The sequence below is a fragment of the Corvus moneduloides genome, chromosome 14 (assembly GCF_009650955.1).
Source record: "Corvus moneduloides isolate bCorMon1 chromosome 14, bCorMon1.pri, whole genome shotgun sequence".
NCBI classification, from domain to species: Eukaryota; Metazoa; Chordata; class Aves; order Passeriformes; family Corvidae; genus Corvus; species Corvus moneduloides.
The window spans coordinates 9,887,193-9,914,664 of NC_045489.1; the positions used below are offsets into that span (position 1 = coordinate 9,887,193).

Genomic DNA, 27,472 nt, shown 5'->3' on the forward strand with positions numbered 1-27,472 from the left:
TTTCTCTTCCCAGTTAACTCCATGTATTACAAGATACCCTTTGCACAAAGTTCAATGTCTCTCAACCACTCCAGTAAGTTTTGAGGTGTTCATTGTTTAAATGCCACAGTATGTCTGCCAGCCCTGGCCTCTTTAAGGGAGAAAAAAAAAAAGGCAGATCCAAAGCTACCATCTTAAATTTGATTTGTCATCAGTTTTTCTCAATCAGGAGAAAGAACAGCGGCATATATTACACTTCACACAGAAAAAGGAATGAAAGAATTTACTGCTGGCTTTTTTCTCAGAGTAGACAGATAATCTATCAGTCTCCAAACAGTCATCTGTTTCTGTAGTACTTTTTTTTTTTTTTTTTTTTTTTTTTTTGGTGAAGAATGTAGGAAATATTCTCTTTAAGGAGAAAGTCTCAGTGGAAAAACCATTCCATGCATTTAGATGCCTCCAAGCTGTAAGACAGGAAGGCAGCACCTGAGCAGGATTCGTGGCAGACGCTTCCCAGACCTGTCTAAGCCCACCTGCCCCAGGACTGTTGTGTGGTTCCAGCAGTGCAGGGTCAGCCCCGCTGCAGCCCATGCAAGCCTTCCACGGAGCAGTTCACAGGATCAGCATGTGCTCTGCTACAGCTATCCCAGTTTCCAGAATTCAAAAAGGAAATTCAAAACACTCCATCTCCCCCCTCCACCAAGTCCTCAGTGTTCCTGCACTGGAAAGGGCCAGGCTGGACAGAGTCCTTCTGCTCAGATTTAATCCAGCAGTTTAGCGTGAGGAAGAAAAATCAAGAAATGGCCAGTTGGCCATTCTTAATAAGAGAAGCAAATTCCCTGTCCAGCTCTGTCCTTCATACTTCAATAATCATTCCAGTGTCATTAAAAAAATGAGAAACTGGGAGACAAGGAATATTCATACAGCAGGAGAGGTGCCTCCTCTAGGAGCAACAAACCACCACCTCCAGTATTTTTGTGTATTTCTGCCACTTGTACACATTCTAATCCCGATTCAGAGTCTGTAAGGATGCTTATTTCCTTCCCCTCCAAGAACCATAGAAGACTTAGCAAAAAACCCAAAACAATAAAAATTCAGGAATGGAAGCCACTTAGAAAACTCAAGGGATTTTAATGACTGAATGAATAAGGAACTACTTATTATATTTAAGTAGCAAACAAGTATTTTGCTATCAGAGCACAAGCTAAAGAATTTAAAGAAGCCATAAACATTAGTAAGCCCAACATACAGAACTTGGAGTAAGAAGGCATTTTACGCACAAGAGTTTATCAACACAAAACTGTTTAATATTTATTAAATGACACAAAATACCTAGATAACAGACTCACTCTCTGAAAGGACATGTATTTACATTATTTACCAACTTAAGAAAGACTCTCTGTACCCATATCAGACTTATGAAACATAAAAAAGGTTTTGCTGCTTTTTGCATCAAAGGATGCAATGGTGATACATGCCCTGTTTGCAAGTCTGCATAAACGATAAGTTTTTGATGCTGTGAAAAAGCACAATTTCATATTCTGGTAGCTGAGGGAAGAGGCTTCTGGAAAGTAACAGGGTTAATTTTTTCCCCCCAACTCCAGACACACTCTCAAGACTGTTATACAAAAAGTATATTACATTTTTGAATGCTGCTGTACTCTTACAATTTTAGTGTAACGTTTCGAAGAAAATGTTCTTCCTACTATATGAGAGCACTAAAAAAAAAAGTGGTATTTGAACTTTTTTTTAGATGCACTTTTTTTTTTGTTTTAAAAGAAAACATTAGGGCAAATGATACGTCTAGGGAAAAATGAAAGGCCAACAGAAAAAAAAAAAAAAAAAAAAAGCTGAGACCAAAATATGAAGAACAGCTAAAGCAACTTAACAATTTGCTAGGGTTTGTTTTTTTTTTTTATTAGCTATTTACTTTGGCACCTTTGTGTAAACTATAGAACAAAACAACGTTTACAACACATTTGCAATTACAGCATTTAAACAAAATGGTCACTTTTGAAACCAGCCAAGACAAAAAAATAGTCCATTTATGGGTATAAAGATTAAAAACCCTAAAATATATATTTCTAAGAATAAACTGCAATTTCTTATGAACAAGGTGCTATAAACTGCATGCAAGAGTCAAGATTAAAAATGTGTGGCCAAACAGACAAGCTGTGTTCTAGCCAGATGAGTTGTGGTCCAAGCCCACTTCAGTTTTTTCTTACAGAGATATATATGGCTCAATAAGCAGGCACATGATCCCAGCAAGAATTTGCGGAGTTGTACGACGACAAATCTTGGCTGCAGCTTTGTCATTAACCAGGAATGAGCGAGACCTTAGCAGAAGAGATGAACAAGTTCTTGGGGAAAACCCATGAAGCTACAAGGAGAAGCCTTCTCCCCTCCCCTTGCTCACCCCTCTCCTGGCCTAGCCAGGGTTCTCAAAGTCCATTCTTTGGGTTGCTTTAACTAGATTGCGCTTAGGGTCTGCCTCAGATTGTGAATTCTGATCAGATTTGAGGACATTTTCTGTATAATTTTCTGCATTTAAGTTACTGAAATAGACAGGATAAAAATGAAATAAACCTACAGACCTTTGCAATTCATTTGACTGAATGTGACACTTGTGTAAAGAGGGAGGGTTTTGCCACAACAGGTGTTCACACATGTAGTGGTGTTAGATTTATATGCTACAACAGACTGAATGGAACCAGCTCAATATATCATCTCCTGTCTCCCAAAGAGTTAAGTCTTATGCTTCTTCTCCAATTCTCTTTAAAAGGAATCTTTTATTGGCTGAAGATACAAAACACATACAAGAAAAAGGAACACTGAATGCAAAACACAGAAGTCTTTTGTTTTTTTATGGTGGGGGGCATTCTTTCCGCCCCAGTAAATCTCTATTTGAACTAATACTTGAAGATTTGCAGGAGGAGTCTTCAAGGTTCTCACCACATAACTCTACTGTCAGTATTTGTCTCACAGAGGCAGGGGTGGCCCTGGATGTCTACCAGTGGTTATGCTGCAATAGTGTCAAGGGGCAAGGTGGATTTTCTGCAGATCACAAAGAGCTGTATGACAGTTAGTTGAGGATGACTGCAAATAATTTAGCAGGGAAAAAAACCACCCACATTTGCTTCATGTGTCAGCTGAGAACTGCATACAAAAGAGCTTGAGAGAAAACATGGCTGGAGCATATATGGAATTAAACAGTAGATTAAAAAAAGCACTAAGGGTGGGATGTATCAGATAGAAAACACACACACACTCTCACACATGCGCACCCCTGAATGAGGGATCACAGTGATAGAAGTTATAGGTCATAGAGAGCTAAGTTACACTGCCATTAAACAAAAGTAACATCTTGCTTTCAAGAGATATCTGGTATTCCCCAGGACTATCAGTGCCTGAAAGAGGATGAGGTTTTTCATTGTGCTCTGCAACACAGCTGATCGTAGGTCTAAAGCCTGGCTGGGTAAGGAAGAACTGGTACGTGGAGGAGTTCCTTTTCTGCTGACACCTTTTTTTTCCCATATATTCCTGGCACATGCTGCTATAAGCAATAAAAAGTGTATTTTGTTGAAACAAAGCTCTACATTCAAGTGACTTACTCTCCCATGTCTTATAAAGATGCAAAGAATGCTCTCTGGTCATCTAAGAAAATATATTTTAGATGCCTTGTAGCAATACTTAACTTACTATATGAGAGGTAGGCTTCTGGGTTCTAGGAGGCCTGCTAGGCTCTAGGGCTGAGTTCTTAAAGCTTTAAGTTAAAGCAATCCAAAGCAGGGCAGTCTTAGAAGAGCTGCCCTGTCTAAACCTTGAGGTTAGTTCAAGTTTAGAATGTTGCAAAGCAAAACAAGTATTAAAATCCATTTGCAATTTTTGTTCTTACAGCTTTACCACAAAAACAGTGTGGCTTTTCATCTGTAAATAGATTCTCTTTATTCTAGAGTATTGCTGCCAAGAGGTGAAGGCCTCCTACCCATGACTAGTAAAAACTGTCACTTCTTCCATTATGGCTGTTTTATGCTTAAAATTCCCAAAGGTGAACACCAAGTCTCACAGGCAAGCCATATAAATCTAATCTGAACTTGTTTTGTTGTAGCAGTTATTTAAGAATGGTGTTTGTATATACAGTATACATGCCCACACTGCAAACTTTGTACAATCATTTTATACTGGTACCATTTTGTCTTAATTTCAACCAAGAATATTTTCCATTAGATCAGCAATAAGCATAGCTTGGCTTATTCCCCATTTCCCCCCTCAAGAGAAAAAAATCCAAGTGTGGGCATCAACCAAACCAATGGTATGTATAACTGAAATGCATTCTGTACAGTAAATTAAAAGTTTGCATGCAGTTTAAGCATTTTAAAGGCTATTTTCTTATATTAATTAACCTTCTGTTTCCATTTAAAGATATGAAAGATATCTGTCATATATCAAGTGACTCCTCTTCAGACCCAGAGACAAATGGAATCAGAAAGACCAGGTACTTTCTTTCAGCTTTCTGCACATCTTACTAAATAACATGCAAAGAGTTCAACAGCATTCTTCTTAAAATGTAAATAGTACTCTTTAAATGGGCATGTTAACCACTGAAAGAAGTCCACTCTACTATACTTTTCCATTACACTGCTTTCATTCAATCATCGGTAGTATAAAAAGTCAATTAACGGGATCAACAGGCTAGTTTATCCACTGGCAACTGTGTAGGACACCAAGTGTGCAGTAAAACAAAGGCCAACATATGTTTATGCAATATAGTTGTACTGATTCGGGTTTTCTTTATCTCTTTCCATGTAGTCCCTGTCAATTAAGGATTCTATTCTCTTCTTAAGGTCAGCAGGCTGCAAAATAAAGCACATGTCAGCATTATTACTTTGCAGTCAATGCTTCTTGGTTCTTTCTTTCCAGTTGAGCCAAATATCTATATTGTTCAAGATGGCTGAGGAAACAGAATTCCCAGTTTAAAAAAAATCCTTTAAAGTATCAGAGCTTCTAAAGTCTGCAATGTATAACTGATGGAAGAGAGAGTTACAAATCTGGCTCATCACCTGCAGCTAAACAGACTTTTTACAAAAAGGAAGGATATTTGCTGTTTTTGAACTGAACTCTAAAGAAGTGCAGTTTGTGCATCACATACCAAAGTGTTTCTATTTCTGACATTTAGCCAGTAAAAGATGGTTTCATTTCCTCTTGAAGCAAATGAGTTTTGCAACAGTTTGGGTGCCCTGTGATTTTGCTGGGTGAAGAACTTTATAAAAATGCCTCATGATAACGGGTGAGGAAAATTATTTAAATAATCTGCTATAATCTTACAAAGCCCAACTGCAGTTTATGCAATACTTACAGGCGGGCAGGCACTCAATGTGGTAATACAATGGAATGAGATAGAAGGACCTTTTATTTTACATTTCCATTGATAGAAAGCACTACATATTTGAATTCCAACAATGCACCGCTGTCTGTTTGAAAACCCATTTCCATTTGTACACAATGAGCCAGTGTGGTGGCCGATTGGCCTGTGGCACAAGGGACAGAGAGAGCTCTTGGTAAGACAGTCTCTGGTGCTAAAGACTTACCAGTCAGGGTTAGGGTGACCAGAAAGGCTTCTCTCAAGATGCTTGTTCTGTTATGTTAATCTACTCCGTTTAGCTCCCCCGGTTGGCTGTCAGCCTCGTCACTCCCCCAGAGCTTCCCCATTGGTCCCCATTCCCTAGTCCTGCCTTTTCCCCACTCCTGGATAAAACCTAGAGTTTGCCATTGTTCTCACCTTTGCCTCTGTAACCTTCCACAGTGTAGAAACAATAAATGCTCTTGTTGGAATACACGCAAAGACCCTTCTCATCTCTTTGTCACCAACTTTATACTGAAGCCAGCCGTGCATTTGTGCATGCACAAATGTGAGCCACAAAGCTGGACAGAGACAGTAATAAGCCAGTCATTTTATATTGCAACTGTGGGCTTCTTCAGCTTTGAGACATTCACCAATATTTTATTTTTATTCCTATTTGTGTGTGTATATATATTAACCAGTATAATCCATCTAGAAAAACCACTGTACTTCAGAAGTATCAACCAAGTTCAGATTGTAACGAAGAATTGGTTTTGAGATTTGAAGCATTTTCTCCTTTGCCCAAGAATGCCTTGCCAGAACACTGCAAACAGTGGAACAGCAGCATACAAGGAGAGCCAGCTGCTCCCTTACTGCTAACAAACTCCAGGGCTGAAATCCTTTGGAAATAGGTTTCAGTAACAACTGGCACTTTATAAATTCCTGAAAGCGAGTATTTGCCCTTTCTAATACCAAAAAGATGCATATTTTAGACAGAAGCACTGTTTAACTGAGGGCAGGCCAGGGAAGATAAAAAGAACTATTAAAGTTTTAGAAGTAGAAGAATCAGTACGCCACCTTGACTGGGAACTTCAGCTGGTTGTAGACCTCTGACACAAGCAGGTTATGACTCAGTGTCTTGCGCATCTTCATGATCCGCACAATGGCAGCGTCGATCTGGTACTGCCGGTCCTGGAATACTCTCTCTGTAGTGCTTGCCTGCTCCTCCACCTGAAGGATCCATTCAGAAAAGTTTTAATGAGAATACCAGCGCTGTCAAAACAATTCTTTCTATCTCTATAACAATTCTCAGTGTAAGACAGTGAAATGCCTGTTGTCAAATATCTGACATAAACCCTTTACAAATACGAAGGCTGATTGTCTATTAAAAAACCCACTCGTACAAAGAATTAAAACCTTTGCACCGATTTTACATTGGATGGCTGTCAGAGAAACAAGTCCGCAGTGAGTTTTCCATGTTCACAGTCAGTAAAGCTCCATGGAATGATAAAGGACGAAAAGAGCATTTCATAATTGGAACTTCTCTTAACCTTATAGAGAAATCCAGCATCACTGGTGTCTTAGTACAGAGACACACATTTGAATCACCACTGTTAGGTATGTGCTGTCATCCAAATTACACATGTAACTCTGACAGAGATACCACTATGTACATGACAACCAGGAGGAAAAAAGCTTGTAAAAGGGCAGGCAACAAGGTTCTTAACCCAAGGATCTAAACCCCAGAGGATTAAAAAAAATATACCGTTTCTTTCATCTGAATTTGGTTGATTTTTATCCTGAAGAGCTTATGTCTGAAATCATCATTACATGTGAATTTATCACCATCTTCCACATCTTTGCCTTTGGGGCTTTTAGTCAGTACTCTAGCTTTGCCACAAGCCAGAGATTGAAGTGTCCTTCTCAGCTCTCCATCCTCTAAAGCAGAAACAAGTTGTTTAGGTTTTTTCAGTAAGAACACTTGGAAGTACTCATTTGTTTTTGATACCAACCTATCCCAGTGGCTTGCTTTATCTCCTCTAAACTGAACTCCTCTCCTTCATTAAACATGAGCAGCACCAGTGTCTGGAACAAGGAGACCTGAAGTTCTTTTTTGCCCTGTAACACGAGAAATAAACAGACATCACCAGGCTGTTTTTTCTGGGGGGGAAAGGGATGAGGGGAACATGAGAAACAACTCACTCTTGCATGTCAATTATTTCAGTAACAGGATATTATTTTATAGGATCTTGAGAATATGAAAGAAGTTACTGGTCCCTTGTGTTTACTATGAAATGCAGCACAAGCTTGAGGCCACAAAGCTGGACTATTTTATCCAGTGACAAACCTCACCCAAGACATGCATCAGATTACTCCAGACAAGTCTCAAACCACGGAGTGCTTAAAATTAGTTTGGAAGACCTTTAAATCAAAATCTTACACAAACATTAGTTTAAGGAACACAGCATAAAGAACCATAGAATCTTTGAAACAATCAAGTTTGATAATAGTTGTTTTACCATTAACATTTTTCTGAAAATTGAAGTGGTAAGCACTCCTATTTAATGAGAAAATTTTGTGAAGAAATGGTGAAGGGGAATAACTGGAAACCCTTTTAAAACAATTGCGTTCTTGTACAATCCAGAATTTTTCTTTATTTCAGTAGTGAAAAGCTTACTGTAAAGATGCTTGATGCTATCAGATGAAGTAAGGCCACTGAAGAAACATGGCTCCTTTTTTTTCCTCCCCACTATAAAAATGAGGGCCATTTTTAATCTGGAGGTAAACCCACTGGATATTTTCCCCAACAGGCTTTTCTTTCCCCACCAATACAGAAACTGGGTGCATGTTCTTAGACATTAACACATCTGTTTCAGAAACTACCAACTCTGGAAAAGATAGCAGGAGATCAAAAGTAATTGCAAAAACAGTGTTAAGTTTTCTATCACAGCACAAAAAAGCTTCCCCATATATCCCTAAGGTACAACCCAGACTTGGAATTGACAAAACAACAGGAGTAATAGAAACAATAGACTCACCTCTTTAAATTCTGCTTTTAGTACACAGTGTCCTAGTGTTGACTGCCACTGAAGTTTCCTACCACTGTGCTTTCCTAAATAAAAGGTCTTGAAAATCTCCTGCAGTTTTACCATCTAAAGGAAGAAAAATTCCAAAACACTAAAACACAATTTCAACTTTAAAAGCATCCTTCCCTCCTCCACAATCAATTAAGCCTTAAATCAAGGCTTAGAATGATAAAAGGAATTGCAAGAAAACAAATTTCATTTAAAAAAAGATAGTTCTGCATTTCTTTCTCTATGCATATTGAAAACCAAGTGTCAGTGGATCCCAAGATGCATTTCTGATAGGCCAACACTTGTATAACCCATGATGTTCATTACCTCTGGGGGCAGGTGGACCTCCATAGGCACGTAGGTTGGCCAATAACCCATAGTCAGAATATTCACTGTTAGTTCAATGTTGCCAGGGACATTCTGATTTTGCATATACTGCAAAGAGAAACAAAATAAATTAAAATAGAGCTATGTTTATTATACATATTTCAGGTAGAACTGAAAAGTTAGAACAGGCATTGTGAGAGCTGAGAAGACAAGTGACCACATGATGTGTTTGTTGTATAAACTGCAAGTTACATGAAAGAAAATTAAGGAAAGAAAAAGCACTTTTCTGAAGTTCAAAAGGCACTGCCATACAGGAAGAAAACAGCAAAAGTAGTGTTTTAGCAGGCTGAGGTGAAGATCTAATTAAGTGTGAATGGAGGAAAGAATGTTAAAAATTGTTTATAATCAAAACATTACAAAATCATCAGAACTAAATGTGCAAAAACTTTCAAGCCAGGCATCAGAATATAGTGGTGTTAAAAATGTCTTAGAGCTGGTGTTAAAATGTTTTGTAAGTTTACAATTCTCTTATTGCTGTGGGTGATGTTTTGTTTGTTTGAAGAAGCTTGTCTCAGTTTTTCTGCAGTGTTGCTCAGGAAAAACCTTTAATAAATTTAGTAAAATTTTCAAAAGCACAGACAGGACAGACAGCAGACTTTCCCTCAGTACCTGTTTGAATTGTATCATTATGTCTTTTGAAAGCTCCATATCTTTAAACATTCCTTCAAGTTTGCTGGTGAAAGCAGCTCCACATTCTATAAAATAAAAAATGTAAGTATTAGAAGTTTATGTGTTTATTTTCAACATCTCAGAGTAGTTATTCTAAGTGTCAGAATGTACTTTTACGCAAGACCTTTTTCAGCAGATTTTCTTACATAAAGACCTGGCTTCAAATTAAGGTACAGAATAAGGTTATAAACAAGAAAGAGGAAAATGTTTTAATGTGGTAGCTATTTCGCAACCCAGTTGTTTTTCCATGTGGACCTGACTGTTCATCCGTTGACTATGGTGGCCACCGGTCACTCAGATGACAATTCTAATCCCTATCAGCTGCCTTACAAACTGTGTCCTGATGGCAGAAAAGAGGTCAAACTCTAAAAACCTTACCCTTGCCACCCAAAGGCTACATCCAATGAAACAATGAAGACCAGACTAGAGAACCACTAGCTGACAGTGAGTAACAAGTGGAAGTCATCCTTAAGTTCTCTGAGCACATCCCTGATTTACTCAGTGGGGAACCTCAACTCTATCCTACAGACCAAGATATACTTTAAGTTCCTGTGTTTTTGCCTTTCCTGTTATAATTACAAAACTAAAAGCAAAGGAATCTCCTCAAAACCCACCAGTCATTCAGGACTTGCACAGAGGCTTTTGCCCTCATGGAAAGGGGAAATATCAACAGCACTTCTGTGAAGGCCTGTTAAAACAACTACTTTTAAAAGAAAGCTGATAGATCGAAATGATAGATAGGCCGACAGATATTTACTTACCATGTTTGAGTTTGGAAAGCATAGATTTTTCAGCATCTACTGATGCACTCTTCCCAACTAATAGTCTCTTTGCTAGATCTTTTTTATAAAAGGCCTCAAAGACATCTTTTCCTGTAAGAGATGAGATTTGAAAGTGATCACAAAGCACTGCTGGTTTTAAACAAACATTACCAACAAGAGGCCCAATTCAAAGCTCAGGAAAGCAAAAAGGGCCTTCATATGAAGATTTCCACAGGTTTTGTTATTTGCAATTTGACAGGCAAAGTAGTTAAACAGCACTACACCAACAAACCACATCCACAGAGAACAAACACCTGAAAATGTAGCCAGACTGCAAAAATAATTTCAAAGTACCTTTATGTTACTGGTTAAACAACTCCACAAAAAACCCCCCAATACTTACCATATATGAATCTAAATATGATCATAATTTTATCCAGCATTTTTTCAAGTTCTTCATCAGTAGCTTCTTTGTTGCCTGCACGAAGCTTTGAATCTACATATTTAGCTAAAAGAGTGATGAAGAATGAAGTTTAGCACATGCTTACTATCACAGTGAAACAAAAATTTCTAAATCTAATATTATGAAATCTTGAAAATGTAAAAGATCCTGAAATCACTTTCTATCAACCTTGTAACAGCTACCTTGATACATTTTCATAAGGCTATGAAGTTATAAAAATATTATAGCCTAGCATCCTTTTTTGGATAAGCAATGACTGCATCTTAATTATCATATACAATGTTAAAAACATTTTGCCTATGAAAAAAAAATCTTGGTTTATGTTGTGATCTCAAAGTAAAAAGTCACTGCTGTTGCAGACTGACATGGCTGTAATAGAAGCAAAAAGATAAGAAAAATATGTAAATCAGTTACTTAAATGTGTTGACTATACTGCTGAATTTCTCTAGCAGATCACTATTTTGTTTTAATTTCTAGTTTCAATCAAACTAGATTGTTTGTTTTCATTTCAGATGGTCTGGTAAGCACATTACCGTTAGGGAATTAATGCAAAAAAAGGAGGGCAGACACTCCACAAGCCTAACAGCACAACCAATTGCAAACCAGGTAGTATTCACTGTGTGGGGAAATGGTTCAGAAGTGCAGAGTACCAGGCATGTAATGCACAAATCTGTAAATAATGTTCTTTGCAAACCAGAAACTATCCACACCATAGAGGTTCAGTGCATCCTCAGCTCTTTTCACTTTCACATATTAAACCATAGATATCTCTGTATAACCCCAACAGCTCTGTGCATATGTGCTGGTGGCAGAGTTATGGAAGCTTCTGAAAAAATCGAATTATTAGCAGTATTCTCATGTGTAGACACCAGCCAATTGCTGGAATGCCCATACTCTGATGTTCTGCACTTTCCTATAGCCTAGCCAGTAAACTGATGAACAGTTTGCTTTTAATGTTTGATGTTACCCTCCCAAACAATTCCTTTGCATCAGGCGGCAGAGCAGATCCGCAGTTTGATGTGCACTGTGCACATACTAACACACAATCCCAGCATATCCCATCTATAAGTGCATCAGCAACTCAGCACCCGAATTCTCACATGAAAGAAATTGAAGAAAAATACCTATGAGTTCAGCTGGCTTATTTGGTCTTTTGTTAATGAATGTTTCAAAGGCTTCTTTCATGGCATTTACAAACTTCTCATTCTTGAGAAAGCAAACATCAATAATATGGTCAACTTTGTCTTTAAAATCAAGAAGTTCTTGGACCATGGTTTTGTCTTTTTCAGGATTAATCACTATGGTGCTACCAAATGCCTGCAAAATAAAACGTATCTTACAATTAGCCTGAATAATTAATTTAAATGACAAGACTTGTAAAACCTTAAGTTACCTTTGTAATGTGCTGTTTCTGGCACTCACATTAGTTCCACTAATAACAAAAGTATTCCTTTATTATGTATTACTGTATTATGAAGTATTTACTATATAATCATCCCTAGGCCTTGCATATTGATTCAAAACCTACTGATGAAAAAGTGAACAGATTCAGAACTTCTGTCTAAAGAAACAGAGTTTTGCATGACAAAATTAACACACCCTTTTCAATCATCTATATCCTCAGGTTTTACACAGGTAATGTTCTCACTAAACTCAGTTTTATTTAACAGTACTCCTGTGCCATTCCAAAGCCTTCTTTCACAACAACCATACTTTCTGTGACATTTTCACCAAGAAATAAAATGAATCATCCTAACTGATATTCAAGTGCTTTTTGAACTTCAACTGGTTGGTAACTTAAACGACCACTCATTCTCACAGGAAATTTTATCAGAAAGAAGACAAACATTCTGCCTTTACTAAAATAACTACTGAAGAAATATAGTTGTCCCCCCAACTAACTATAAGCAAGATTATAAATTCCAAATTTATTTGGAGTTCAGTAATTCAACTGAATATTCAATGTTTTCTTCAACAGGGCTAGAACAGTTACTATACCTTTCCTGGGATGTTTCAAAAGCTGTCTATTAAATACATGTTTATAAGCAAGTATCTTCAATTTTTAGAAAAATGCAATAGGTTACAGAGATGACTCAAGTATCTGTGTATAAACCCCACTGATACAACAGTGGTATCTGTTCCAGAGCTCTACGAACAGTACCTTTATGTATTCAATCCAGTGCTGCAAGAGAACCTGTACTCCACCTCTCACACGGCTGAATAACTGATATAGAAGAGACAGGTCTTGAATTCGGTTTTCATCAAGAAGGTGATTTAAACCTGAAAATGTGAGAATTTCAATAGAAGTTAAAACCAGAGTAACCCAAAGAAAGCACAGCTTACTAATACAGTAAGACGCCTCTTCAAAACAAGTATTTTTTAATCAAACTATTAGTGGTGCTATTTTTTGTTGTTTTTTTAATTTTAAGGTGCCTAATTTAACAGTGAAACACAAAATATCTGCCTGAACTGGCTGAAACCTTAAAAATCTTATTATTGCACATGATTTTATTGCACTTAGGCTACATGTACTTTACATAACAACCTTATCACAACATCTTTGCTTACTTCTGCTTTACTATTCCCTAAAGATTTGAAAAGTTTACATTGTACTGATCTGTAAGAAAAGTTCCTTGGCAAGACAGCTCTGACTCTCAACTCCAGCTGTAAAATAAAATTTACAGATGCTTGAAGGCAAGCAGCTTCAAGAAATATCTTCACCATCACTTTTTAACTTTCTGGAGAAGGCCGGATGCTCTACAACAAGGTTCTAAGAAAGTGGATGGGTAAAGTCTGATACTCCACTCAAGGAAGAGTTTGTTACAGATGTGCAGGAAGATGCTCACATACCTGTTTCATTCAGAATCAGGCTATTAAGGACTTGATTGCTGTATTATTAAACTCTTGCTGCACCCGTTTCTATTTCCAGATTATCTCTCAGATCAACAGAAGGTTACTTGACCCCACAGAGACCATTGTAGAACTGAGGCAATGTATTGCATAGCTCAAATTACACATTTTAAAAACAAGTTGCTTTTTGTTAGCAGCAAGTACTCAGTATCTCCCTTTTCTGTTACAGCAATAATTCAAAGGCTACGCCTTTCTTTACCTCCAAGTCTTCAAAATGTCACTTAACATACTGAACTTGAGCCCCCTGTTCTAATTTTCCTTTTGCTTTGCTGTGTATCAGAAGACAGCACAGTGTCCCCTTATCTCCAACAAGGAGAATAGTCAGTGCTATTTTGGGAACTGAGGAGCAAAGGGAGTTAAAGAATGATGTAGCTTGTCATCCCCCAGCACCCAAATCCATCGCTTTCTTTCAGCACAGGAACTGAAAGCCCCGAAGCAGTAATTAGAAACACTTCTATAAAGAAGAAAGATTACCTTTCTGAAGAATGGCTGTTAAATGTTCACCTAGAAGTTGCTTTTCTACAGTAGCAATTAGTGGCTTCCTACAGAAGAAATGTTTAGAATTATTTTCCTTTTTCCATTACTGACAGTTTTAAATCCTTCTTTTGTGATTATGTTAATTACATTATCATTGGGAGTGCTCTAATTATCTGTGGCCAAGGACCTAAAATGATTAGACACATATTTATCCTTTTTCTCCCCAGTAAACAATCTTTTTTTTTCTGCTTGCTGACTGAAGATTTTAATTCACACAATAAGCCTGTTGTACATGACCTGTAGGCAGCTGGACAATTATTCCATCAGTGAAGAAGTTGGGGAGAATTCATCAAGTAATATGCCTAATCCTGTGCTGTGGGAGGGCATTCATGTCTTGGGAAACAAAACAAGGAAAAATGACCTCAAGTCAAGAGGTATTAAAACAAAATAGAGAATTGGTCCCTAATGCTGGCATGGAAGACAGAAGCCACTAAACAAGCTAAACACTTTTAACAGCTGAGAGACGAAGGAAATCAAAACGTATGACAGTAGCAGTAGAACACCTCTCTCTCAGAAAGGTCTTGATATTAGTGACCTACATTTTCTCTCAGACCCAACAGCTGTAGCTTTATGTTAGAAGACCTCCACCTGACTGTGTTGGAAGAAATCCTGCCTCTAAGTAGAAAAGATTGAAGAATGACATTATTCAATAATTTCCCAGACTCCACATGCAAATATTTTTTGTAAATATTCAGAATATTTAGCTTTAGAATTTTCTATGCCGAGTCCTATCTTTTTCAGGTAGGACAACACTTGATTAATTACATTTCAGCAGGAAAGAGACATCTGGGCTGGGAGTGGCAGCCTATTTTTCTTCAAGCAAATACTTAACAACATTTATGCCAAAATAACTAGTGATTTAAAAGAAAAGGCTATTAGCTGTGTGAGCCAAGACAATGCTTCATTGTAAACATGGAACCGTGGGAAGCGAAAAGCATTTGATGGTCAGTCAGTAACAGAAATAAATTGCAGCTACTTAAATGGCCCTCAACAGAAGAGGGCCCGAACAGCTCATACCACCAGGCGAAGAGAGACTACACTTACTGTGTGCTCTGATCTAAGTAAGTGATTATTCTGTCTGCTTCTTCTTCCAAGCGCTTGTTGACATGGTGAAGATATTCTGGAACCTGAAAATGCCAGAGTAGTTTTGTATGTTAAAAAACAACAAGAAGAGAAAAAGAGACACAATACTGGTCTGACAGAAGTAGCAGCTCCAGTTTTAAGCAGAAATCATTAGCACTGTGACTGAAGGCAACTGCACGTGCATTTCCTTTTTCAGAATACTATAAAACAAAGGTCACATTATTGCCTTATACACTAAGGCAGCAGAATATTTCTACTCCCTGACACATGCTTTGACATTAGGCACAACAAATACTGTTAAACATCTGAAATACCTCTCGTTCCTGCATAAGCCTCTGTCCCTCTGCTGCATACAGGCGATTAGTCTCTTCCAAGAATCTATGTTCGAAAGAGTCCTGATAAATCTGGGGAAACAACATGACAGCAATCCAGGGTAAAGCTTACTGAGCACTAAATAAGAATTTGAGCTATTTAGTGGTTTAAAGGTGAAACAAGTTTACTCACCTGCAAGTCAGAAAGCATGCTCAGAAGGCTTCGCAGTAAACTCCTGTCAATAGCCTCACCATTTCTTTCCCTCTCGATCAGCAGAAGAATGCCATCAATAGTTTTGTTCTGAACCTTCTGATCACTGATTATATGAGTTCTGAACAATTCTAGCCCCATATCCCTAAAAAGAAAACAAAGACTGCTCAATAAACTGTTTAAGAATAAATCCCAGACATATCTTATTACAACATGATCTAGATCTAATAGAGGCCAATACTAGCATTCTTCCAATTCCTCATTCCTCTGCCTCCACATCACTCAAGCTGAACAAATAGATGAACACTGAAATAAACCATGACACTGCACCAACATGAAGCTACAGATTTTAAACACCAATGCAGGTATATTTTCCTAAATAACCACGTAACTTTCGCAACATCTTTATTTTTCAGTTGGTCGACAGGATGTTGGAACACCAACCTTCATGAGAAAAGAAAAATATCATCCTGGGTTCCAATTCCATGGTTATGGTGTTGGACAATATTTCTATTTTGTCCATCACTTACTAATCTCTAATTCTTAGGCACGGCTTAGAAGAACTCAGTGATGTGAATGACAAGGATCTCTGCTTTGACTGTCCCAGTTAAAACCTTCCATGAATTTGAAACTATGGGTATGGTCACTCTTAGGAAAAGTCAGGCCCTCCATCAATCTCTGGCAAAGTAATTCAGGTACCAAAGAACAGTAGGGCATATACTAATTATTAATACAAGGAGCAGAAGTTGAAGTCCAAAAAAGCATATCTTGCTTTTAAGTAATTCTTTCCTTCAAAGTACTTACAGAACTTGAAATACTGTGCATGCTAAGGCAGTAACTGGGCACCCCAAACCCTTGCACTTCAGTTGCTGACCAGGCCCCTTCCTTTAACTGTGCAAACTGGAGGCTGATATCTACTTCACTGAGATTTGAGATCACAGCTATTCTAGAACAATCCTATAACTTATGGCAAATAAATTTTAAGTCTCCCTTTGCAAAAAGCATTCTTGCATTCACCGCGTAATTTACAGGTCACTAGGAGGTTTATATTAAAAAAATCCACCTGAAAATCAGCAAGGTACAAGCAATAGTTTGAAATGCACCCCCAAATAATTTAATTCTTTGTGCCCTTACCAAATAGATGGCAGCATTGAATTCTGAAGTACGTAAGTTCGATCCAAGAACAAAAAGATACTTCTAATCATAATCTGTCACGAGAAGGAATAAAACAGCCACAATCATTTTACTCTTAAAACTGAAGAGCAACACCAACTATGCTCAACAACAACAAGAAATCCCACCAATGGGTTTCAGGCAGTGCTTTCTTGGACACCGCTGATTTATTTAACATCTTCTGCCAATCCCTGCAAGGTGATCAATGTGACACTTTGCATATTTCTGTGTAACAGAACAGCTCCTTTAATAAAGGAGAAAGGCTTGCATAAAACTGACAATGAGGAGTTAGGGGTGTGTGTGTGTCCAAGATCAGACCCATATGCTAAGAAACACACTACTGGCAAGTATTCATTTCTAACAAACCAGATACAGCTGTATATCACAAAGAAACCTTACATAAATTTAAGACGTTTCAGAAGTTTGAAAAGGAACAAAGTTAAGCAAAACAGGCTGACAAAGCAACTGGTTTTCCTTAAAAAGATAAACTTACCATTTGTCTGCAGTGATCTTGCCAACATTTGTCTATTTTCTTTAGAAAAAGGACACTATCCAATGAATCCATGAAGAAATCATTAAGAAAATCATGATTAATGGGTGGTGTAAGCAATTAAATCAACCAACTTTATTATTTTTTAAAGACACTTAACAGAGAGCACAACAAACTCAACCTACTCTCAGAATGAACCAGTTAATTTCTTGCAACACATTTATTTTTACTTTTTAATGAGGGCCTTTGTGTTAATAATGAGAAATCAAAATTATCTGAACAAATTTTAAAAAACTATCTAAATAGTTTTGAATGTTTTGTTTAATCTGCCATCCCTGGGGAATGGAACAAACGTACATATCCCCATACCTCAAAAACCAACAATACCCAATACATGTAAGAGCTCACAACTACACTGTAATTTCAGTTAACCTTAAGAAATAAACTTTGTCCTTCAAATTTATCTTTTATTCAGCTCACTGCATATCTTTTATTCAGCTCTGGAACTAATTAACATCCACTTAACAGGATCTCAGCCTGATGCAATCCCAAACTTCTGAAAATAAAACATTTTGATCCTCAGAACCTGACATGCTGCCAAACCACCATTACTTTTCCAAAAAAACCCAAAAGCTACTTGTTGGAAGACTCTTCACTTTATCTAAGCTTGGAAAGTTCAATATAAAAAACCCTGACATGATACAGTCAATAAAGGCTTTTTAAGCCTTGCTGCAAATCTAACACGAGTTTCTGTAAGATGTCAAAGTATTTTACAAATACCAGTGAAACTTTCTCAAACTTTCCAATGGTTACAGACATAAAGGAACAAGTAGTGTTCTCCTAGGTCCCACAAAGAAATTAACACAAAACCAATTACACAAATCCTAGGAATTCAGATTACCATGGCCTAATGTCATGAACTAGTCAAAGAAATCCATCACCATATACTTGCAGGTAAAACAATTTTGGCTTGTCAACAGCTAAAGAAAGGATATTCTCTGAATTGGTGAATTTGTGCTTTAATGTGGTCTTCACAGATCTGCCTCAATTGTTTGTACAAATTTGCAGAGATCTTGTAGGAGCAGAGATTTTCAACAGCCTGAAGTAAAGAGAAAGAGAAACAATAACTAAAAAATCTTGCTATATTTTTACATGCGGTTTTACAAGAAAGGGGGACATCCCCTCCCAGACAAGAATTCTGCTTCTCACAGCTTTTAACACAGTTAACTGCTCCATGAAAAACACCAGACAGACATGACTCTGCAATGGTAACAGGAGACAAAGGCAGGCTGTGCCCTGAACAGCTCACAGATTATCCATTTAGCTGGAGTGTCAATCTTTCACGTGGAACTGCAGGACTGGCATCTCTGAAACCAAAGATGGTATTTTAATATGTTCCAGTATCTTACTAGGCTTCATACCTCAAAGCAGTCACTTAAGGTCTTAATTTTATTAACTGCTGTGCTCTGCAAGTCACACTGATGTTAATGGAAAAGCACTGCCAGCTTAGTTTCCTTCTGAAGACCTTTCCTCGTCCCCAAAAGTACATATATATACACGTATGTAATCTATCTTATCTATCCATCCACCAACTCCATGCCTGAATAAGTTTAATTACAATCCTGAATATTAGTAGCATGACTACATTCCAGATGTTTACAATGACAATCCCAGATTTCTAAATCTCATCAAGTATTAGAAGAATTATTGCTGTGCTCACAGTAAGAAGTGAAAAGAAGTTGAATGGGGCCACATCTTAGAGACCTATCAAGCAAACAGTCATTCTTAAGTCCATTAGTGTATCTCAAGACTTCTAAAATTCATACCCATGTCCAGAATTTGAAAGCAACTAAACAACTTTGCAGGCTGGTGAAAGACGCAGTAAGCAATTATTCTGTAAAATACCTGGAGAAGCTAGAGGAGAGGCATATATGATTTTCAATTAATGATTTGTGCCATTATTTACTTATTGGAAAAGACTTCAGTTGCTAGCATGACCAACTCTTTGGAAAAAACATAAAGGACTGGAAGGTAAAGTTTGTTCCCTAGCACCTGCAGGCAACCATGGAGGGACTGCATAGTTCAGAAGTGCACAGAGCAGATCTATGCTATTACACTGAAATTCCCCCAGAATATTTCCCAACAGTCCAAATAGAAGCAGACAGTGAGCAGTCACCACTAAAAGCACAGCAACAACCAAAATAGCTAAAAAAGAGTTCCTTGGTTCATCCCAGGATATCAACAGGAACCATTCTGAGTGCAAGTGCACTACATCTAATACTGGCTCTAGCACACAAAGGAGTTAAAAAAACTCCAACCAAACACAAACCAAACCTCCATGAAAACCAAAACCCCGCAACAAAACCATCCCACACAACAATAACCACAAAAACCCCCAAACCTCCAGGAGCTTAGTGTCAGAAGTAAACAGGTATAGCAAGAGAGTGAATGTGCCAGTTAAGACCAAAACAGGTCTGAATGAAGACTGTAAGGAAAGCCAAAATTATCACCCAAGTATACATATCCTTATGTTTGGAAATAGCAACAGCTTTAACTCTCAGCCTCAACACTTAAGAAACACCAAACAAATACAATAGAGTAATAGGAAAATGTATTCTATAGTTCACTGTTCAGAGCAGATTATGGGCACTGTTCAACTCTATTCTGCTATTGTACAATCAGGTTCAGGCAGCAAACCAGGATATAACCCCATACTTGATTCAGAAGAACAAGGGGATGGAAAACACTGAGCTTGAAGAGCCTGATCAGAACTTCAGCAAATGCAATCTTCCTAGGTTTCTTAATTTCTTCCACTTTGGAGAAGCCAACTGAGAGCTGGGAAGATGAATGTTTTGGATGGAACTTGCCTGTCACCTACAGAACCACCATTACTCTGGCTTCAACCCACCAGCCCAGGACACCAGCAGCCTCTTTCCTGGACTTCTGATCACCTCATCCCAACATTGTTACAACTGCTGTCTATCAAACAAGTACTCTTTAACCATGCTGCTCTAAATCCTTAAAAGAATTAACCTCTGCATTGTAGATGGACAAATGCACACAATTAACTTTCAGTGAAATAAAGGCACATGTATGAATATACACCTACTTTTATGGAGTGTTCATATAAAGCTGAGCTTTTACACTTGTCTATCAGAAATGCCAAAAGTGTTTAACATGTCTACTAGGATTGAGGGTTTGAACATAAAGTACAAAACTTCTGCATCTTTGTTGATGATGACATGCACAGAAATGCTTTAATTTTGTGAACTTTGCTTATTTTTAAGAGATTAACTCCCTACTACAATATTATGCTTCGCTTAATTACTAGTGCTAGACAATGCTGATTGTATCTAAAATGTATCAACATTAATACACGTAAAAACTTTAGGGCCTTTAGTTCACAAAATTATCATGTTCTGAATTAGTGAAAAACATGTTTCTGATCAGGGAATCTGTGCCCTAATGATGGTCAGAAAATCCAAAGAAGAGCCCTATTTCCTTTGTGTAACATATATATAGTTGGATGTGGTTTTCTGTTTGTTTTGATTTTTTTTTTTTTTTAACTACAGCATCTGGGTTTTAACCTGGGTTTGCGTAGTAAGGAAAAAGAACTGAACACAACTCTGACAAGAGAAAAATCGGAACTTTCCGGAAGTACTTATATCTGATTTAAAAAAAATAGCTATGTATCAGGTACCGAAGATCTAGATCTCTACTTTCAGGTACTAATGTAAGGAGAATTACTCTATGAAAGAAGCATTCAATTCTGTAGCACTTCAGCTACTCAAGGATAGGAACCATTTTGCTTGCTGAGGAGGAACAAAGCAAGTACGAAGCCTGGGTCTCGCAAAGAAATAAAGCTTCAAAATGTTTTCCCGGTGGGATTTTTCCAACACAGACAAGAGTTAAACCAAATGCAAGAAGCTTAAATCAATTTAAAAAAGAATTATCTTCTTTGGAGGTGTGCAGGAGAACTTTTGCAGACTCTTTTGTAATTCCCCTCTATGTTGGATAATGGTGTCTGCCAAGGCATATTTGGGATCAGATCCATTACCAAGCAGCTGTTCATAAATGACATTAGTTTAGTTAGCATCTAAAAACACTAGTGGATTCCTATTACTATTTTTAAATCAAGACATTTATTTTTAGATTTATATTAAAATAACCATACTTGATTGCACTCTGTTTCACTGAGAAGTATCTAAGTAATAACAATGTTGAATCACTGAGATTTAAAACAAAAAAAGCTTATTTTTTGTTTTCTGACCACAAGCAACATTAAATTAAGCTTGTGGTAAGACAGCAGAAATTTAAGCAACACTGTTAAACAGAAGCAAGGATTTCAACAGAACTTTGTATTTTTTAACAATTTTGGATAGCCTTCAAGCATTTAATTAACAGTTATTTGCACTGTTACTCTAGAGTAAGTAATTTACAGTATCAGCCAGTACAGCTGGTTGTAATTTGCTATCACTTTCACCAAGTTTTGCAAAAATAACAATACTATCATTATTCTGACAAACTGTTAAAAAAGCAGTATTTTTAGTTAATTAATTGAACATTATAAAAGATTAAAGTGATCTTAAGAATGCCCTGGACTGAGGAGCAGCAATTTATTCTTCCTTAAATCTGTTCCCAAGCCTTGTACAAATAGGATTTTTTTTTCCCCATATACAAATGCAGCTTTTGTTGAAAAGGGGAGGGCAGGGGAAGAAGAGACACTAAAAAGAGATGGTGAGAAGGCTATATACACATACAGAGGAACCAATTAAACAACTAACCAGGTAATAGAGGCTTTAAAAGTAGAGTAAAAAGTTCAAGTGCTTCTTAATACCCAGCTAAAGCAGCACTGTTGCTATGCTGCTAAAACCACAAGTGACGTTAGTAGGGAAAAGGTAAGCAGGGGGAAATCTCTCCAACACATTCAGCTGAAAAAGCAGAAGTGGAGTTTATAAAAAAAGCATTAGGAAATGCAGTTCAATCTGATCACTTCCTAAGATATTTAAGAAAAAACAATCAGAGCTGTTGTTGGCAATAAAGTTTGATTCTCAGTTGTTAGAATAGAGAGAATGCTGCAATGCCCGAAAATTACAATCAAACAAAAATAACACAATTCATCAAGGAAAAATGGTGTTCTACTTACCTATAAGAAGTCAATAAAAAGTTTCAGTTTTTAAGTGATTTGTGATACTTGATCATGAACAGATACTTTCTTCAGAAAATAAATGACATTTTAATATAAATCATCTTTTTCTTACCTAAACACCAATATTTGAGGATTCCACATTTCTCCTTTAGCAGATAAACACCACAACCCCCTAAACAGAAAAGGGAATATAGCTCCTTGCCTTATTTAATTCTCATCAACTGCCACAAGGGAAACCATACCTTGGATTTTGTTGTGGCAAGTAAAAGAATAATATATGAGTTCAATGCTAGGTCTTGTGAAATTTTTACTCATTTTTTTAAAATGAAGAAACTATTTGGTGACAAGTTTTTCAATCACAAAAGCTGCTATCAAGCAAAATGCCATATTCTTACCACCATATCAAGAGTTTTAAGCAAAAAAATCTGAGAACAAAACAAAAAAGCCCTACCCCATTGCTTTTACTTAATGCACTTACCTGATAGAGCTCTTCTAAATTGTACTTAATTGAAGTACTGTTCTGGATAGCTTCTACAGCTTCTTTCAGTTTTTGCCAGGTTTCATCTGTGTAGTTTTCAGGCAATTTGGGTTTATCTTTAAAAGAAATTATATAAAGTTTGAGAAAATATTTAGATAAAGCAGAATCTTTTACAGAAATGAAAAGAATGTAGCTTTGAGGGAAAAGAGGTATGGGTTGATGGTCCAGCTTTTAATTTATACTTACATGAAAAGAAAGCATTTGTGCAAAAGCAGTATCTTATTTACATTTGAAAGAGTAACACATTGTAGTAATTCAGCATTGCTCTTCACATACACATCACAGCACCTGTAGCCCAAAGTGCATGTGTGTTTTACAAAAATCACAATTCTGTGCCTGAGCAGCTGAAGAAGGGCTAAAACCAGCAAGAGTGATCTACACCTTCATTACAATCTTTCATTACCAGGACAGCAGAGCCAAAAGAAAGGGAACGTAAAAGGCGAAAATGATGGATTAAAAGATACACAGTTGTGTGTATCTTAGTTTTTAATTTACTGCTCATTAATTCAACTCTGTATTAACCGTTGGAAAGAACTCCTCAAGAAACACTCATGGAAAAACTGTAATTATTACACAGGCTTTATGTTCCCAAGGAAAACCTTCCAATTTTAAAGGAATACCTTTATGTCTTTCTTGGGTTTGACCAGTGGATATTTTTTAGAGTTAAGCCTCTTTTAATGTTCAAATAGCTCCAGCTTCCCAGATCTGACCATTATTTTTTCTGGCTCTTTTCTAGAGATGTCCCTGCTCTGCAGCACCTTCAACAAGACTAAAGCATTTACAACATGCTATGATATTCCCCAAGTCACATCCTCAGAATATAAGAACTATTTTAAGATTTTATATTCTCATAACTACCTAAAGTGACCATTTTTGTTCTAATAAGCACATTCCCAAATGGAGAGAAAAGGAGAAGAAAATCTGGGGAAGATGATGACACATGCACATTCATGCTATCAACAGGTGAAACTGCCCCAGAGTTTATACTCCATTAAAATTGACTTTTACACACCTAAAAGTAAAAAACAGATTTTAAAGCTCTATGGTTTCCTTAGAAATGACTAACAGAGAGAAGTAATTATTTTGTTCTTTCAAGCATTTCCCTACAATATTGGGAATATCCCAACATCAGCTGCATCATACGGATCTAGGGAGACAACTGACTATGGACTTGCCCATTTTCACCAGCAACTCCCGAGTATGCTGCTCAGCAGTTAACACCACGGTTATGGATTTTAGGAAGTTATTTAAGTTGTAAAGGATGCTACTGCTATCACAATAAGATAAAAACAATAATCTTAAGATTATTATTCAGTTTAGCATCTGAGAGTAAATAAAAAGCAAGGCTGTCACAATCCCAAGACATCCTTTTTAAGGAAGTGGTTCAAATACCAATTCATAAGCAATGATGATCACAGCACCATGCAATCCATGACATTTGACAGGTATTTTAAATGCAAAAAGTTAACTTCCCTTAAAGATAACAGTGCACAAGCAACTGAAGAGCAGCCTATGATGCATCATAGGTTTGTATTTTAAAATAATCAGTCAAATTAAATGATGATGCTGGGATGTGTGGAGAACATTTTTGAGAATTGGAACCTTAAAGCAAATAGTTACAGTGTGATCATGAATTCCTGCAAAACATTACAGTGGGTCAAATAATCCTAATCCTTACCTGATGCAATAACTCTACAGAACATTTGTATCAATTATGTATTTAGAAATTAATTTTAGTGTTGGTAATATCTTTTATCCCTCCCCAAACCCAAACACATAAGGAAAAAGAAACAACCCAAGAAAGCAAAGTGGACTATTTTGGAAGACAGCAAGAGGCAGGAAATAAAAAAAGCCCGTGATTTCCTCATCTTTATAGGGAAAAAATGGCAGCATTTTAGCTAAGCTTTCTGCCTACCCTATTTGTATTTTTGTTTACTAGAAAATGAAGCAGCATCACATCAGAAAAGTTTAATTTCTCTACTTCACCTTTGTCTCTAGTAACATTACTCAAAAATTTCAAACATATGATTTGAGAGAATTTATAAAATAATGTAAACTTGTAAACTAAGAGCAAGCTAAGACAGAGAAAAGATACTACAGTTAAAAATTACAGTGAGGCTATTACAAGGAAAAATCTCTGCAAAAATCTGAAGTACCTACTTTAAAGGCAAGTGGGAAAACCAGAAAGGAAATCCACCATAATAGCCAGATAATCACCTTAGTTTCAACATTTAAAACTAAGCACAGGCAGATTATCCTATAAACAGACAACACGGATAGAGGCAAGGCATGTAAATTCAAGGCCAGTTTAAAAAAACACATTCTGTGCAAAGACATATCATAAACTGGGCTAAAATATACACTAAGCCCTGAATCAGGATTACTAGAAAAGAGGTATCAAATGTTAAAAGTTTAAACAAAGGCGATTTACACAGGTAGTAAAACCTTACACCTAACATACAAATTAAGGCCTTCTCAAGAGACAGAGTGAAGGGAGTCCAAAAAATAATTCCAAGCAGCAAAGTGCAACTCAAGATGTGCACATGACCAGGCAAGCACACATCAGAAATCACTATTCCCCTTTACAAAAGTGAAGAAATGTTCACCACAGAAAAGCAATTCCTGCAAAACCTGGAGCTATTTAAAAGGAACCGGTTTTCAAGCTGAAAACAAAACACAAAGTCGAGTGTCAGCTCCCCACAGGTTGTGACAAATTATTGCCTGTTACCTTTAAAGTTCTTGATCACTAATTTCTTGGCAGAACCAGGTTTACTGTTGGCGAAACTGGAAACAGTAGAGGAGGCAGCTTTGGTCAGGCCATTTGCATGGTGCCCCACAGCCACTGACGAAATTAAAAGGCTTTTATTTTTGAGCTGTTGTTGGTGCTGCTGCTGAGAAGAGGCAGCAGGAGAGGAGGAGGAAGAAGACTCTTCAGCCATCTTCACATCGAGTCCAATAAAATCCACGGAGTCCTCAAAGCGCAGCTTCTTCTGGAGGTGATGGTTGGAGGAAGCGACCCCTGAGGAGGAGCACGAGGAAGTGGTGATGACAGAGGAAGATGACGAGGAGGTGTTTTTGGAAGGAGAAGAGGTGCAGGAGGAAATGGAATCAAATTCTTCTTTTTCGGAATTGCTGTTGTTATTTAACTTTCTCTTCTTGCAGGAGGAGCTGCTGCTAGTGTTACCATCAGTGGCAGGTCTGACCTCCTGGGCTGCAGCTGGGGGGTTGGGGGAAGAGAAACCTGTGGGAAACATGAACACACAGAAGTGAACAGGCTGAGGGGCATCAAATCCTTGTGGTGTGACAAAAAGAGGGGTAGAGTTTTAAAGTCAGTCTCTGCTGTCTCTCGGGGGCGTCTTTCAACTCCTCCTTCTCATCAGTGGAGTCCTTCCGTATTTCCTCTCCTTCGCGTTCTTCTTTATCGGAGGAATCACTTTATCTCCTCTTCCCCTTTTCTTTATTACTTTGGTTCTTCTCGTAGTTTATCTCTGCCTTTCTGCTTTTACTCCTTTCCCAGCGGAGCGTCTCCGTTCCTGCCTCTCGCCACCCACCAGCTCCTTTCAACTCTCCTCTCCAGCAGCAGAATTCCCCACGGCTGCCCGCTCCCCCGGCTTCTTCTTGCGCTCCCCTCCTGCTCCGGCCGCCTCGTCTCCGCCGAGCAGCAGCGGGGAGGGCTGAGCGCGGCTCCCTCTCGCCTCGGCTCCAGCCCCTCGCCCCACACACCTCCCGCTCTGCCCCGCGGCCGCTCCGCTCGGGCCCCGCTCCCCCCTCTCCGCCTGTGCCCGCGCTCGCTGAGGGGGGACGGCCCGGCCGGGTTGTTATTGTCACTGCACAGCAGAGGGAGCGCAAAAATGGCGGCGCATCCGCCCGCCGTGCATGACGGGGCGCGGCGCACGGAAGCGCGGCCGGGAGGCGGTGGGACCGCCCCGGGATCCTCCCCAGGACCCGCCCCCAGCCCCGCTGGCGCTGTCGGCCCCGCCGGAACTGATCATGGCGCGGTGCCCCCCCCCCGTGGCGGGAGTGCGGGGTCGGGGAGTTCCGTACTGGGGTTCCGTACTGGGGTTCCGTACTGGGGTTCCGTACTGGGGCTCCGTACTGGGGCTCCGCCTTGCCTCACCCGGCCCGTCCCCGCCTCGGGCTCGCCGCAGGTTCCGGCCGCGGTCAGTGCGGTGCGCGGCGGGGTTCGCGGGAGCTCGGCCCCCCGGAGCCTGCGGCCGAGGCCTGTTGGCTTGGTTTGGAAATGATTTTTCTTACACTTATTTATAAACAATCGCTTAGCGTCAGCTTTTTGATATGATTTTAACACATACGGACTTGCACTGGGCTACAGTCTATGGTTTGCTTTTGGTTTTTTTTGTTTTTTTTTTTTTAACTTCAGGAAGCAAGAACAGAAGTC

At 38.3% G+C, this 27,472-nt stretch overlaps 1 protein-coding gene across 1 annotated transcript; it reads right to left on the minus strand.

Moving 5' to 3' along the window:
* Positions 1-1,090: 1,090 nt before the first annotated feature.
* CUL4B (cullin 4B) lies at positions 1,091-26,959 on the minus strand. Its single transcript, XM_032124293.1, has 20 exons — positions 25,805-26,959; positions 23,017-23,132; positions 18,385-18,488; positions 17,393-17,462; positions 16,861-16,934; positions 15,709-15,871; positions 15,519-15,608; positions 15,166-15,248; positions 14,059-14,126; positions 12,836-12,954; positions 11,799-11,991; positions 10,615-10,719; positions 10,212-10,322; positions 9,391-9,476; positions 8,722-8,829; positions 8,359-8,472; positions 7,333-7,438; positions 7,086-7,258; positions 6,398-6,550; positions 1,091-4,832 (listed from the first exon to the last, which is right to left on the minus strand). Exons 1-20 carry the CDS (start codon positions 26,328-26,330, stop codon positions 4,737-4,739), a joined length of 2,658 nt encoding a protein of 885 aa, XP_031980184.1. The 5' UTR covers positions 26,331-26,959; the 3' UTR covers positions 1,091-4,736.
* Positions 26,960-27,472: the final 513 nt, after the last annotated feature.

What these genes read in the sequence shown, in the direction of transcription:
- CUL4B (XM_032124293.1), bottom strand. Translation starts at nt 26,330, where the DNA reads ATGTTTCCCACAGGTTTCTCTTCCCCCAACCCCCCAGCTGCAGCCCAG. An exon ending in TCAATGCTGCCATCTATTTG is followed by an intron (nt 15,872 to 16,860) that starts GTAAGGGCACAA and finishes TTTTCTTTTTAG; the next exon opens with GGATATGGGGCTAGAATTGT. An exon ending in TAATGATACAATTCAAACAG is followed by an intron (nt 8,830 to 9,390) that starts GTACTGAGGGAA and finishes TTCTCTTTGCAG; the next exon opens with TATATGCAAAATCAGAATGT.